This window comes from Perca flavescens, chromosome 6 (assembly GCF_004354835.1).
Source record: "Perca flavescens isolate YP-PL-M2 chromosome 6, PFLA_1.0, whole genome shotgun sequence".
Lineage (NCBI taxonomy): Eukaryota > Metazoa > Chordata > Actinopteri > Perciformes > Percidae > Perca > Perca flavescens.
In genome coordinates, this window is record NC_041336.1 from 33,133,155 (window position 1) to 33,147,361 (window position 14,207).

Sequence of the window (14,207 nt, forward strand, 5' to 3'; positions counted from 1 at the left end):
ATCATTGACAGAGTTAGGGATACAGCACAAACGGAAAAAGAAAGTAAGAATGCACCCCAGTAGGTTTTTTTGTAGTTTCTCCTATGTGGACACCGGTTTTGATGAGCTAACCTGTAGCAGAACTGGACGTCTGGGCAGATGGCGCGGTCTGCTGCTGCATAGAGGTACTCTTCTCCCTCTTCCTCCTGCAGGTCATATTTGATGGTATCGAGAGCAGATGAGGGAGAATGACCTTTCTCAAAGAGCTCAGTCAGCCTTTCAATGGTGACGGCCGACACATCCCTTTTCCTCAGGGCATCGGCGCAAGCAAGGCGATGGTTGTGCTCATTCCTCAAGTTGACTAATAGGAGGTAACCCTCTGCCATGTGTCGATCTGACGATCTGTAAACGGCAGAGGAGTGGAACATTAATGAAATTGATGGATACACACATGCAATAAAATGATCGTACAGAGTGGAAATTTAGACACCGTGCACATAGCTTTATTCTGAATTGTACCTTGACCTCCTATTCTCCATGCTTCTTTTGAGGACAAGAAACAGTGTGGCAGGGCAGTTGGTGTTTCTTGAGTATTTGCCAGATACGTAGGTTTTATGCTGGCATCTGAGATCAACCTGAACAGTATACAGAAATTAGTAGACCTGCTTGTGGAACTCTTTTTTTTGTTCATGTATATTCATGCTCCATGTCAGACAAAAACACATATTGAAAAACTTCTCATTATACCTCTCCCTGTACACTACCCTTCCACTTCCAAAAGCTATGCTCTACTTACTCTATACACATTGTATCGCCCTGACGCCGGATACGTTCTGGCATTCCTCCATGTTAAAGTGGAGGAATTTTGAAACTCCTCAAGCCATTTCTCCACCTCCTCTTTAGTGGAGAGCTGCACTTTTAAATGGGCTCAAAACTCATCCTCCTTCACACACCGCAGATGTGTGTATCCAGATGGTAAGAGTTTCTGTCATCCAAAATGTCAATGTTAGAAAACTGTTCACTCACAAGGGAGTTTGACCCATTCACGGTTCATGTCACAGAAAAAAGGTGTGCACATGTCGGAGTCAGAAAGCTTTCCATCCCATTGAATTGTATGTGTGTGTGTGTGTGTGTGTGTGTGTGTGTGAATTTATTGAATTGGTGCATGCACCCAACCTTGGCTCTAGATGATCACAAACATTGAAGGGGTCTATGCAGAAAATATGATAATTTGTTTTATAATCTTAGTCTTAACCAGCTATTGCACCTAACCTCAAGCTCCTCCAACTGCTGTACGTTGCCAGGTGTCTGGCAAATATGGCACCATTTAATAGGAGCAGCCATACTGTTCATGGCTAAAAACAAAAAAGAAGATATCTTGAAATGTAAAACCATTAGAAAACCAAGACTGTATAAGCGTCACAGTCCATCACAACAGTATGGCGGTAAAAAAAATACACACAACATTCTTATATAGCTACTGTCTATGCATCCAACAAAGACATTTTATGCCTTACCTATCTAAGTGCAGTTTGCAGACTGGCTCTGTCACTCTCTATGGGACAGGAAGGTACAGGGTAAATTTCAATCATTGACATATATATAATTTTTATGAATTCAATACACTAATGAAACAACCAAAACTCTAAACTACATATTGATACCTAAACTAGCCTATATATTAATATCAAATGAGTTTTCATAGAGACATTTCTTTCAGTAACGCAGTATCCTGCTAGCGGCTAATAAGCTATGTTGGCTGCTAGCGGCTAATAAGCTATTGTGGCTAATAGAAATGGTGTTGAAGGCTACAGTTGGTGCAAACGATATTAATATACGTCGTTTAGTTGTTTCATTTGTAAGGATACGGTTGGTGCAAACGATATTAATATACGTCATTTAGTTGTTTCATTTTTCTTACCGTTATTAGCGTCTCCAGCGTCAACACATATTTCAAACTGCACGGCGCCGGCGAAACATCAGCGGCTGTGCTGGAGCGCGGCCGCGGCGCGGAGGTACTGGAGGTGACGTGTACGTGTAAGCCAATTAGAGGTAGGCATAGGGCGGGTCTTGGCGTGGCCATAGTGGGATTTGTAATTTCGCGATCGGGCAGCAAAATTACGAATCCCACTATGGCCACGCCAAGACCCGCCCTACGAAGCAGCTCGATTGCTTGGGGTTAGGCATTTCACCTTGAGTGGTTAAGATTAGGGTTAGGGGATTGGTCAGAAGCATGGACGCCTGGCCAATAGTAGTGTGTGAACGCTATTGAAGGGCGGTGGTCTTGGCGTGGCCATAGTGGGATTCTTAATATCGCGATCGGGCAGGTCGTAAAACAGTATTATCATCTGCGCATGCGTGAACATCATGCGCATGCGCAGAACGGATTGTGCAGGTGGAACGGATCGGGTACTGACAGACGCCCGCTTCGAGCATTTAGCAAGCTGGGCAGAGAAGCTAGCGGAGATAACAAGTGCGGAAATGGAAAACTGTTTCGCGTTTTTCCGTTGTGATTCGGCCAGAAACTTCAACATTGTGAGGCGAAGAGATCGTTATGGAATATAAAGCTTGGATATTACATTTCCTTGGACTCTTGGGGATTTATGAAAATCAAGTTTTGGTAAAAATACCAATTTGTTGCTGAAAGGACAACGAAAACAGGTATGCATGCACTCTCGGCTGCGCAGATTACGGCTGAATGGTTTTATTTTCTGTTACTTTGTAACAGCTGTGTACATGGCTGTATATTTTAAAGATTTAATGCTTTAAAGTTATAAAAACGCTCATGAGTGGAAGTTTTATTGAGGTTACAGCGACGCCCCCAGTCACAAAGTGTCCCGTTGACGGGACGGTGATCCTTGAGAGGTTAAAAGTTTATTAATTCTGAACGCGTCGGGACTGTCTATCTATACTGCACCAAATACGACACTGCACTCCCTTGTGAAGTCATTTGGATGAAAGGTTCTCAAAATAATCAAAATGCAAACAAACAGACAGACACATAGAGATTCCTGCCTTTATTAGAGATAATAATATGTTCAGCCCCCTCTCTCCGAAGCTTTGAATATTCAATGCTCATTACTACCTAAGCTTCGAAGCTCAAAAAATGGTATTCGGACCAGCCCTAATATATATATATATATATATATATAGAGAGAGAGAGAGAGAGAGAGAGAGAGAGAGAGAGAGATCTGAGAGATCTGATCATTTCTGAGCCTGATTGTTCCGCTGTAACATGTCGTTGTGATTTTTCTTACTACTTTATTACTCTTCATGTATTGCCTTTGCTCTTTCGGTCCGTCATCGTTTCCCCCTTGCCACTTCCAGCGTTGGTGGTCTGATTTTATGTCCTCTCCTTCAGCCCGGTGGTTTTTGGCTTACCACTGTAATCCTCCCTGTGCCGGAACATGACGATAGACTTGTGTTGGTTGTACCCAGGGACTTTAAGCTACAGCTCTCATCTGGTGTTCTCATCTTGAGAATTTTGGCCAGAATACAAATGTCAGTGATTGTCCCAAACTGCTCAGCTGTATAATATGCAGCCCAACCACTGGAGCATTAATATGTCAGCTCTCATTTCTCAGCACTAATCTGTATATATCAAGGTTTTGGAGTCTACTGTTTTTATTCACATCTCTCTGTTCCCGTGTACAGAGGGGGGTTATGAGTGCAGTAAGGATCGCTGTGGGGAGACTCGGAATGAACAACATGCCTGCCACTGCTCTGATGACTGTCTGGCCAGAGGAGACTGTTGCACCAACTACAAGTCTCTGTGTAAAGGTTTGCAACTTTAAATGTCCTAAATGTTATAGTACATACAATGATTTTTAGGGCCGCAATCGATTTTTAATGTGTGGATTATTTTCTGGATGAATGGATTCGTTGTTTGGTCTCTAAAACGTCAGAAAATGGTGAAAAATGTGGATCAGTGTTTTCCAAGATGACTAGGGGTGGGAATCACTGCAAAATGGGATTGTCAAGCAGACAAACTGACCAACACATATATAATAAAAGATCGATACTTGGCGTCTGTGTATCGATACAGTATTGCCATGGAAAATATTTTTTTTAAGATGACGTCCTCAAATGTCTTGTTTTGCCCACAACTCAAATATATTCAGTTTACTGTCCCAGAGGAGACAAGAAACTAGAACATATTCACATTTGACAAGCTGATATCACACAAGTATACCAAAAATGACTCGATCCAATTATCAAAATAATTGCCAATTAATTTAATAGTTGACAACTAATTGATTCATCTTTGGAGCTCTAATGAAATGCATGTCTTATCTTGCACCTCGCCAAACAAGCTTGAAATCAAACAAAAGTGCCCTGTTAACTTCAGATGATGCTATTTATCTAGTAAGCTGTTGCGTCTTAAAGACGTACACCCAGTTATCAACATCAGTCAGCTTAGATGCTAAATGCTTCTTTTCTTTTTAATACAGATATGAACAAAATGCTGCCTGTCCTACAGTTAACATGCTTGTTCATATCAGTGTGTTTACATGCATTTAAGGTCTTTCTAATCTGCTTTACAATTACGCGCGTGCATAACAAAGACTTCAGACAGGGAAAAGATCAAATCAGCTGTTCTCAGCAAAACATTTGACTGTATTGTAGAATTATGATACCGCTGTCCTCTCTCTGTCAGTCTGCTCGGACACACACAGCAATAAAACAAAAGTCAGGAAGCTGAGTCTTCTGTTAGTCCAGTTAAAATAAGGTTGAGGTGTAAAAGAAGAGTGATCACTGACCTATATATGCAGCTTTAAAGTCACCTGGTAAGGACACAGATGATTGTGTATGTGTGCCCTGCTGGAGGCGCAAGGTTCAAAGTTCTTTATTTGTGTATGTACACGACGACAATAACAGAAGTAGTCGTTGGCAGGCCTCAGGCACCACCAACAATGCTCATCAAATAACTAAAAAACACATAACACACAAGGAAAAGCAAAATCTGAATCAAAGACAACAGAACAAAGAAATAGCTGAAGGCTAAAAGAGCATTTCTGATATATCATTGAAGACTTTTGTTTCCTTTCTACAAGACAAAAATACAGTGTTAACAATGTGGACTTTAATATTTGCTTTGTTGTCTCAGTCCCTCCTGTGATCGTGTTCTTTCAGGGGACAGTTCATGGCTGCAGGATGAGTGTGAGGAGATCAAGACAGCTGAATGTCCTGCTGGGTACGTTCACATCTGAGCAGTGAAGGAGAATAAAAGGATCGACCAGTGTTCATATTAAAGCCTTTGTTGTATGCCACATATCTGAATGATTTGCTGAGGATTGTGTGTGTGTGTGTGTGTGTGTGTGTGTGTGTGTGTGTGTGTGTGTGTGTGTGTGTGTGTGTGTGTGTGTGTGTGTGTGTGTGTGTGTGTGTGCGCGCGTGTGTGTGCGTGTGTGAGGGGTATGCTGAGGGATATGCTTAATATTTTAAAGACCTGTTGTATGCCAATAGCCCATGATTGTGTATATGTATTTAACTCTATCTATCTATTTTACTCATCTATAATATTTAATCCAGTGGACTTAAATAAATTGTTCAAATGTGTGGGTGTGTGCAGGTTTTTGCGCCCGCCACTCATCATGCTGTCAGTGGATGGATTTCGAGCTTCTTATATGAAGAGAGGAAGTGCTGTCATACCCAACATCGAGAAACTAAGTAAGAGTTGGACGGCTGATTCGAAAGATTTGGTTTAGCTGTAAGATTTCTGTGTTCTCTCCTCGGCAAGGGGATGACTGTGGACGGGGTGATTTATGGAGCTATGGGCTTCAGTAGACGACCTGTAACTGATTTGGTGTTATTCATTTATGCTAATCTAGGGCGTCCCTTTGCTCTGTTGTCCTTCCAGGAACATGTGGATCCCATGCTCCATACATGAGGCCTGTTTACCCGTCAAAAACCTTCCCCAACCTCTACTCACTGGCTACGGTAAGGCACAGCACAGCATGTTGTCATCAATATTCGGGTTGTCAGATGTTGTCTGTGTCATGTCATAAAACATTGTTTGCCTTCAGTGTTTACATGTGTTAACCTCAGCTGTATCTTAAAATGGTCTGCTAACGTTAGGGTTAAGCTTAAAGTACAGCTGAGGCTAACTGCTGAAGCTGAATAAGTTAACATGTTTACAGTTATTATGCTGTCCTGTTGACATTTCACTAGTACGTTTTACCAAGTGTAGCTGTGATATCTAGTATTGGTAACATACGCATGTAGCCTATAGCGTCTAGAGCGAAATAATGTGAAAAGTACAATATTCCCCTCCAAGATGTATTTAAGTATATGTAGTATAAGTATCTCAAAACAGTCTTTGAGTAAATGTCAATGTGCAGTCCCCCTGGACATGTCCTAAAATGGCTACCATTACTGAAACGTAGTCACAGTATGGTATGTGTGCATGATGTAATGCACACACTCTTACAGTTTATTCTTTAAATGTTTTGTAGGCAATACAGAAAAAAGAAGACTTACCAAGTATGGTTATTAAATGAGCCTAAGCATAACCTCAGTTTGATTGGTTCTCAGGGTCTTTACCCAGAGTCTCATGGTATCATCGGCAACTCCATGCATGACCCGCTGTTTGATGCCACCTTCACGCTGAGAGGCCGAGAGAAACTCAGTCACCGCTGGTGGGGAGGACAGCCAGTGAGTACTGCCTTCTTGACGATAAATAACTTGTGTTGGCTTTGAACGTTGTGTTCTTCTAATTCATCTGACAGGCCACAGATCAGAGGCTAACATAGGCAGGAAAAGACTTTTCTTTTGAAGCCCACTACAGAATGAATGGCAGGACTCAGATCTGACGAACCAAGTCCGATTATAAACCAATGATTAAAAACAGATGTTAATATGAAAGCTGGGTTGGGATCACTTAAGCTACGTTCACACCGCAAGTCTTAATGCCGACATCACCTTTTTACGTGAGCCGATCCCCGCCCTGGCGATGTGACGCGCGGTACCACTGAGGACAGCCCGCCCCGGTTAACAGCCGCACTGGAAGCAGGGGGCCCCGCCCCTCCCCGCGGGGAGAGTGGGCGCAGCAAGGATTTTTGAGGTAAAAGTAACATCATATCCGCCTTGGTTGTTCACACTGCGGTCGCATTGAAAAAAATCAGATCTGGGTCGGATTCAGGACCACATGTGGAAGTGGCCTGAATCTGATCTGAAAAAATCGGATTTGGGCCACTTTGGCCTGCAGTCTGAACGTAGCCTTAATGCCTAATTCGGATTTTTGGCTCAAATCTGATTTTTTGTTTGGCTGTTCACATTACCATTTAAAATGTGGCCTATATCAGATTCCAGTGTGAACTGTATGCGGTTTCGAACTGACCCACATGTGCAAAAGAACAATAACAACGAGATCAGACGCAGCACGCTGTTAACTACGCCTAACTAAAGTTAGGGAGGTTATGGAGGAAGTAAGCATTTTCACTTTTATTTCAAAATGTGTAATGGCAGCCGTAATATTAATGAGCAGGTGCTGGGGAGGAGAAGAATGTAGAGAAAGAGAGACAAATTGGCTATTTTGGCCTATGGCTGCAAATTCACTACAGAGGTCTGTGTGACCGGACGACTGATTTGCACGTCAGGACCCCTACGGGCCTCCACCAGGGTTTCCTCTGGCTTCGCCCTGCCCAGGTATAGTTCACCATCTTTCGGGTCCTATCGCACGCGCTCACGCTCCACCTCCCCAACGGTGCAGGCAAGATAGGCCGGTGATGCTCCCGACCCCGAGGGACCCTGGACCCTTTGACTCGTGCGAGTCCGTGTGGTCCGTGTTACGTGAGCCGATCCCCGCCTTGGCGACACGGTTGGGGTGCACTGAGGACAGTCCGCCCCGGTTGACAGCCGCACCGGGAGCAGGGGGCCCCTCCCCGCGGAGAGAGGGCACAGCGAGGGTTATTGAGGTAAAATCTGATCTGGGTCTGATTCAGGACCACGTATGGAAGTGGCCTGAATCTGATTTGAAAAAATCCGATCTGGGCTAGATTTGAGTTTTCACACGGATTTGGGCCACTTTTGCCTGCAGTCTGAACGTTTTACATAGACCGAAGCGTTGACATTAAATAGTCTGAATTTCTTCAGGGCTTTGTTTTTGTGGACTTACTTAAAGAACAAACCAATGTTAGTTTGCATTTTGTCATCTTGTTTTTTTTGCTTTTTCTGAGCCAGAAGAGACCATATTTGGACAAAAGGGTGGTTGAAAACAAGCAGACTTTCTTTTTAAGCTACCCGCTAACGCTAGTGCTGGCTAGCTAGCTTGGCTGGCAGAATGCTGAACAAGACATTTTTAGGCAACCAAATGTTCCAGTTAACTTTGCTGAAGTCACATACACACAACACATAGTTAGAGGGTCAAAGTTTAAGATGAAAACACTGAGTTTTGTGTCCACAGGGTTAGCATGGTTAGCATTGCTAAGCCTCTGTCCTGATTGACAGGTCCTAAGGCATCCCCTGCTTTATCCTCTATTTTAAAATAAATGGGACCATCATTTACTAAATGAAGATCATGCTGTATTGAAGAAGACTTGAAACTAGAGATTGTAACCATAAACTCATTATGAAAATGTTTACTGAGGTAATAAATCAAGAGAGAAGTAGGCTCATTTTCTCATAGACTTCTATAGAAACGGACTTCTGTTTTTGAGCCAGTGAAGTCGCCCCCTGCTGGAAGTTAGAAAGAATGCAGCTTTAAGGAGCTTCAGCTTTGGCTTCACCTTTAAGACCCGGAAGTTGCCGCTTGGTCAAGATGCATTGCAACTACCAAGGCGGACCAGTGTCTTTCACCACCAACACCAACCTACTGTACGGTTCTGTATCAACTGGAGTAACACAAGTTGGTGTGAAACCCACACGCCCACACACTTTGGAATATCCTTCTTAGTTTACTGTAGTGTACTGTACACCATGGCCTTGGTCTGTGTCCTGGGTAACGCTCCAATAGTATCTTCCGAAACTATATCAGTCAGACCGATAAAATAATGCGACTGTACTGTTTCTCTCCTAGATCTGGATCACAGCACTCAAACAGGGAGTGAAGGCTGCCACCTTCTTCTGGCCTGTGTAAGTCCACATCTGCAGCTTTCAGTCACAAAATATTTTTCTGACTACTTTTCCCAGCATGCCCTTTTAAAGCAGTGTGTTGGTGCTCTGCACAAGCCTTCCTTTTTCTTTTCAATATGTGTGCTTATTTTACCTCATTAATTATATTAGTTTATTTTCACAAAAGAAGTAATTAAGTACATACTATATATATATATATATATATATATATATATATATATATATATATATTGTATGTACTTAATAAATATATATATATTGTATGTACTTAATAAATAAATAAATAAAAATATATATATATAAATATATATATATATATATATATATATATATATATATATATATATATATATATATATATATATATATATATATATATATATATATATATATATATATATATATATATATATATATATATATATATATATATATATATATATATAATAAGCTCCCGTCCACCATATGCCAAAGATGTTCTATTGGGTTGAGATCTGGTGACTGTGGGCCCATTTTAGTACAGCGAACTCATTGTCATGTTCAAGAAACCAATTTGAAATGATTCAAGTTTTGTGACATGCATTATCCTGCTGGAAGTAGCCATCAGAGGATGGGTACATGGTGGTCATAAAGGGATGGACATGGTCAGAAACTATGCTCAGGTAGGCTGTGGCATTTAAACGATGTCCAGTTGGTACTAACGGGCCTAAAGTGTACCAAGAAAACATTCCACACACCATTACACCACCACCACCAGCAGCCTGCACAGTGGTAACAAGGCATGACGGATCCATGTTCTCATTCTGTTTACGCCAAATTCTGATTCTACCATCTGAATGTCTCAACAGAAATCGAGACTCCTCAGACCAGGCAATATTTTTAGAGTCTTCAACTGTCCAATTTTGGTGAGCTCGTGCAAATGGTAGCCTCATTTTCCTATTTTTAGTGGAGATGAGTGGTATCCGGTGGGGTCTTCTGCTGGTGTAGCCCAGCCACCTCAAGGTTGTGCGTGTAGTGGCTTCAAAAATGCTTTGCTGCATACCTCGGTTGTAACGAGTGGTTATTTGACTCAAAATTGATCATTTATCAGCTTGAATCAGTCTCTTATTCAGAGTCCTCTGCTAATGCAAATAAAAAAAACATGCATGTTTGAAAGCTATAGATAGCAATAAATATTTCCTGAATAGAGGTACTGATGGATCCTGTCTGTAACCTTACAGGGAGTCCGATGTAGCTTGTTTAAAATACAGTTTGTTGTAATTCATGTACTCTGGTACCACATTAATAAAGTGCCAACATTGACCTTATTGATATTGAAAGCGTGGCAGCCATGAGTAATCTCTGCCAATCAGATGGGAACATCAATGTCTTGCATTGGCTCTGTGCAGTAAGGTCTGGCTACACCACAGATGCATTCTGGGATAGTAGGAAAAAAACACTCTGGGTTGTTTGCATTTCTTTAATCCAATCCCAATTGTCGTGGGCGGCGCTAAGCTCTGGACGCAGCGACGGTGGCTCTGCTAAATATTCTCTGGAAGGAACTTGTTTTGGTGGAACATTTTCACCCACATACAATATTAAAGGAACACACCGACTTATTGGGAATTTAGCTTATTCACCGTAACCCCCAGAGTTAGACAAGTTGATACATATCCTTCTCATCTCCATGCATGCTGTAAGGCTGTCTGACGGCTCCAGCAGCATCAGGCCAGCACAGAACATGCAGGTGAATGGTTCCAGTAATCCTACTGCTCCGAATAAGTGACAAAATAACACCAACATGTTCCTATTTACATGTTGTGATTTATAGAGTCACAGTGTGTACAAAAAAACCACGTAACATGAGACACAGCCATCTTCTAACTGTAAACAAACCGGGAACTATATTCTCAGGCGGAAGAATATAGTACTTGGGCGGAGTGATATGCTCGCAGCAAGCCTGTCTGAGAATATAGTTCCCGGTTTGTTTACTGTTAGAAGACATGTTGGCGTTATTTTGTCACTTTTGTCACAATTGGGAGCAGTAGGCTAGTTGGAACCAGTTACCTGCAGGATCTGTGCTAGGCTAAGCTAATGCTGGAACCATCAGACAGCGTTACAGCACGCACGGAGATGAGAAGGGTATGTATCGACTTGTCTTACTCTGGGGGTTACGGTGAATAAGCTAAATTCCCAATAAGTCGGCGTGTTCCTTTAAATGAAGTTAACTGTTGGCACAATACAGTAACGTGAGCTATTTGAATTAGCTGATACATGGTTAAACCTCATTAGCTCTTACCATTGGATCTCCGTGTTTACTTCGTCCACAGCAATCCCACCAATTGGTCCCAAAACCTCCCAGTTAGAGAGGAAATGACCTAAACATATTCTTTGTAAATCTTCATAATCATTCCCCCGAAAGTAAGCAGGCCTGCCTTGTTCCATGATCCAAATGTTCGTGTAACGTTAGCTCAAAGGTTGTTTTTGATTTTGAGAACGGCAACACACAGAGAGCGGAGGGTGAGGGACATCCTAAAAGATTTACTTCCATTAATCCAGACTAATGTCCTCCTCATACCTAGGAAAGCACATGTTATGGGATGTTCCCTGTTGTTGGTTTGTATAATGCCCTAACTAGAAATTGTAGTGCACTGCAGGTTACTTAGACCTGGTCCAGTGACCAAACCTGACGTAGAGCCACTTGAGCCCAGGTGACATTGTTCTCATCTGCCCAAACAAAGTAAGCTAAGCAAATAAACTCTCCAGAGTTTGATGTTAATGTCCATTAAAGACCACTATGGATGCATCCTCTTATATATCTCTATAATTGATAATTTAGGGACTGTAAATAATTTGGTGGTGAAAGTTGTCAAAGGAAGTTATCCGAACATGTTCCTGCTGCTTACTCAGACCTTTAGCCTGTGGAATACAAAGGAGCCCACATTTATCAGCACAGAGAAGGCTTTGATGGAGCGAGAGGCACATCTCAGCAGAGGGCTGTTTTTACAGCAATTTGTGCAAATGGGCCTGTTTACACTGTGCAGGATTCCTCTGTGAGCTGGGGTCGCAGACATGCTACTCTATAGAACCAGAGTGTGGTTTACAGTACTGTTCTTGCACTTGGCACTGCCAGAGGTGTGTTAGGGAGAAAGCGACAGGAGAGTGCATACGACAGTGAAGGTCTGCGCTGACATTTCTGTGTGGCTGAGAGAGGCTATTTTACAACACACGTTACATAATTTAGTGTGCATTGTGGGGTTGGCATGGTAATGGGGACCAGGCATTATAGCTAAATGATTGGCGGACTGGTTGAAGGTGTGTGTTGAGTTCAGACCGAAAGAACAGAGAAGAAAGGAAAAAAAGGGAAAAAACAGATAATTGGAGGGAGAGGACATTGTTTTGAAAGAGCGAAGATTGACAAAAGTTCAGAAAGGAATCAAACACGGAGAAAGTGCACGCTCCCCCCCCGCCCACCCCCAGCTGCCTCAGACATCAAGCCACGTTCAGGGCCTCAGTCCTGGGCCTGATGGTTGACAGCTGTGTGCTGTATGATAGCCAGCAGCTTGGTTGGTGGCCTCTTCACTGCACAGGCAGCCTTTGACTGCCAGACACTTAAAACAGCGAGGGGGCTTGAAATTGGTTCTTTTCTACAACCCTCAACTTCATGAGGCTTTTTGAGTTAATGGTTTAATGGTTCATGAAGGCAGCAGGGCTCCAGAATCAGAGTCTATTACTGTCACTCTGGGTTTCTGTCTTTGCCTTGATGGTTTTCTTCCTCCCCTTCATTGTGTGTGTGTGTGTGTGTGTGTGTGTGTGTGTGTGTGTGTGTGTGTGTGTGTGTGTGTGTGTGTGTGTGTGTGTGTGTGTTGCAGTGCTATCCCATTGGAGAGGCGCATACTGACCATGCTGCAGTGGCTCCATCTCCCTGAAGCGGAGAGGTGAGTCTTTCATTGTTTCTCTGGCTCACATTTGTCTTCTATTTTCCTGTTTTCTCTGCGCTGTTTTTTTTTTTAGTTCTGTGATGTAATCCAGTACTATATTAGTGCAAATGAGTGCATTTATCCCCAGTTGGTCAGAATATTCCTCAGCTAAATCTAATGTTTTAATATGTGAGAACTAATCACATTCCTTCCATCTGTAACGTGAATCATTAATCAGCACGAATCACGGACTCTGTAAACCACATTGGATAACGGTGAATCAGAAGCTGCTCCGCTGCTGCAGGACATGTGATTGTGCTCGCCATGTGATGACCTGACTCCCCTCTCTAATGACAGAGATCAGAAGGCTGACTGCTGGCTGGTTAGCGGGCATTCACGCTGCATGAGTCGGCCGTCAGACGGTCCGGCAAAAACGCAGGTCTTTCCCATGCATTTATGCCGCGGTGGGGGTTGCCGCAGGGGGAAAAGTTGAGACCAACTCAACTTTTGGAGAAACGCACCCCTAAATCACACTGCGGTGGCCAGTCATGTAAACGGCGATCAGACTTGTCAGTGTGGTTTGAGTTGGTGTGAGAGTCCCGTACAGGAAACAGGAAACATCACTACCTTTATCTCTGCCATAAGAAAGGTGTCACTGCCCGATGTCAGTCGAGTGCAGATGTGAGTCGTGCATGCGTCACTTTGCAACGAGAGCAGATGTGAGTTGCGCATGCATCACTTTGCGACAAGTAGCCTACAAGATGCTAATGTCAATACAGTAAAAATGGACCTACAACGAAGTTCATTCACTGCTGGCTACAAGTTAGCAATCAAACACAACCAAGGCTGTCACTTGAATGGCGTTTTGAGCTAACGTTATGAACGAAATGATTTCCATCTTCTGTTATTGTATGTAAAGAGAAAAGTTTATTATTTTATGGATTTCACAAATTTCAGTAAGACACGTTATGCCGTAAACCGTTTAAATCTGAGCATGCGCGACTCACATCTGCACTCGACCAGAGACGGTCTGACTTGGCTAACATCAGGTAGGACAGGTTATGCCGTAAACCGTTTAAATCTGAGAATGCGCAACTCACATTAGGCAGTGATAAAAGGTTTAAAACACAACAACTGCCCGGGAGTTTGTGTAATAGCTGAATGTTTCCACAATAACAACAAACTGTCAGTCGATCTGTCTCGCTCGTGTCTTTTCTCTCTATCTTTCTCTTTGAAATGAAGCTACCTTCAAATGTG

At 42.7% G+C, this 14,207-nt stretch overlaps 1 protein-coding gene across 5 annotated transcripts in view; it reads left to right on the forward strand.

The window, feature by feature from the left end:
- enpp2 (ectonucleotide pyrophosphatase/phosphodiesterase 2) overlaps nt 1-14,207 on the forward strand; it is a 55,250-nt gene that overhangs the window by 20,925 nt on the left and 20,118 nt on the right. For all 5 annotated transcript variants that reach the window (XM_028579900.1, XM_028579903.1, XM_028579904.1 and 2 more), the window contains exons 5-11: nt 3,634-3,759; nt 5,113-5,173; nt 5,552-5,649; nt 5,840-5,919; nt 6,514-6,633; nt 8,996-9,051; nt 12,903-12,968. In XM_028579900.1, coding sequence (XP_028435701.1) covers nt 3,634-3,759; nt 5,113-5,173; nt 5,552-5,649; nt 5,840-5,919; nt 6,514-6,633; nt 8,996-9,051; nt 12,903-12,968 — 607 coding nt within the window. The remainder of the gene's footprint in view (nt 1-3,633; nt 3,760-5,112; nt 5,174-5,551; nt 5,650-5,839; nt 5,920-6,513; nt 6,634-8,995; nt 9,052-12,902; nt 12,969-14,207) is intronic.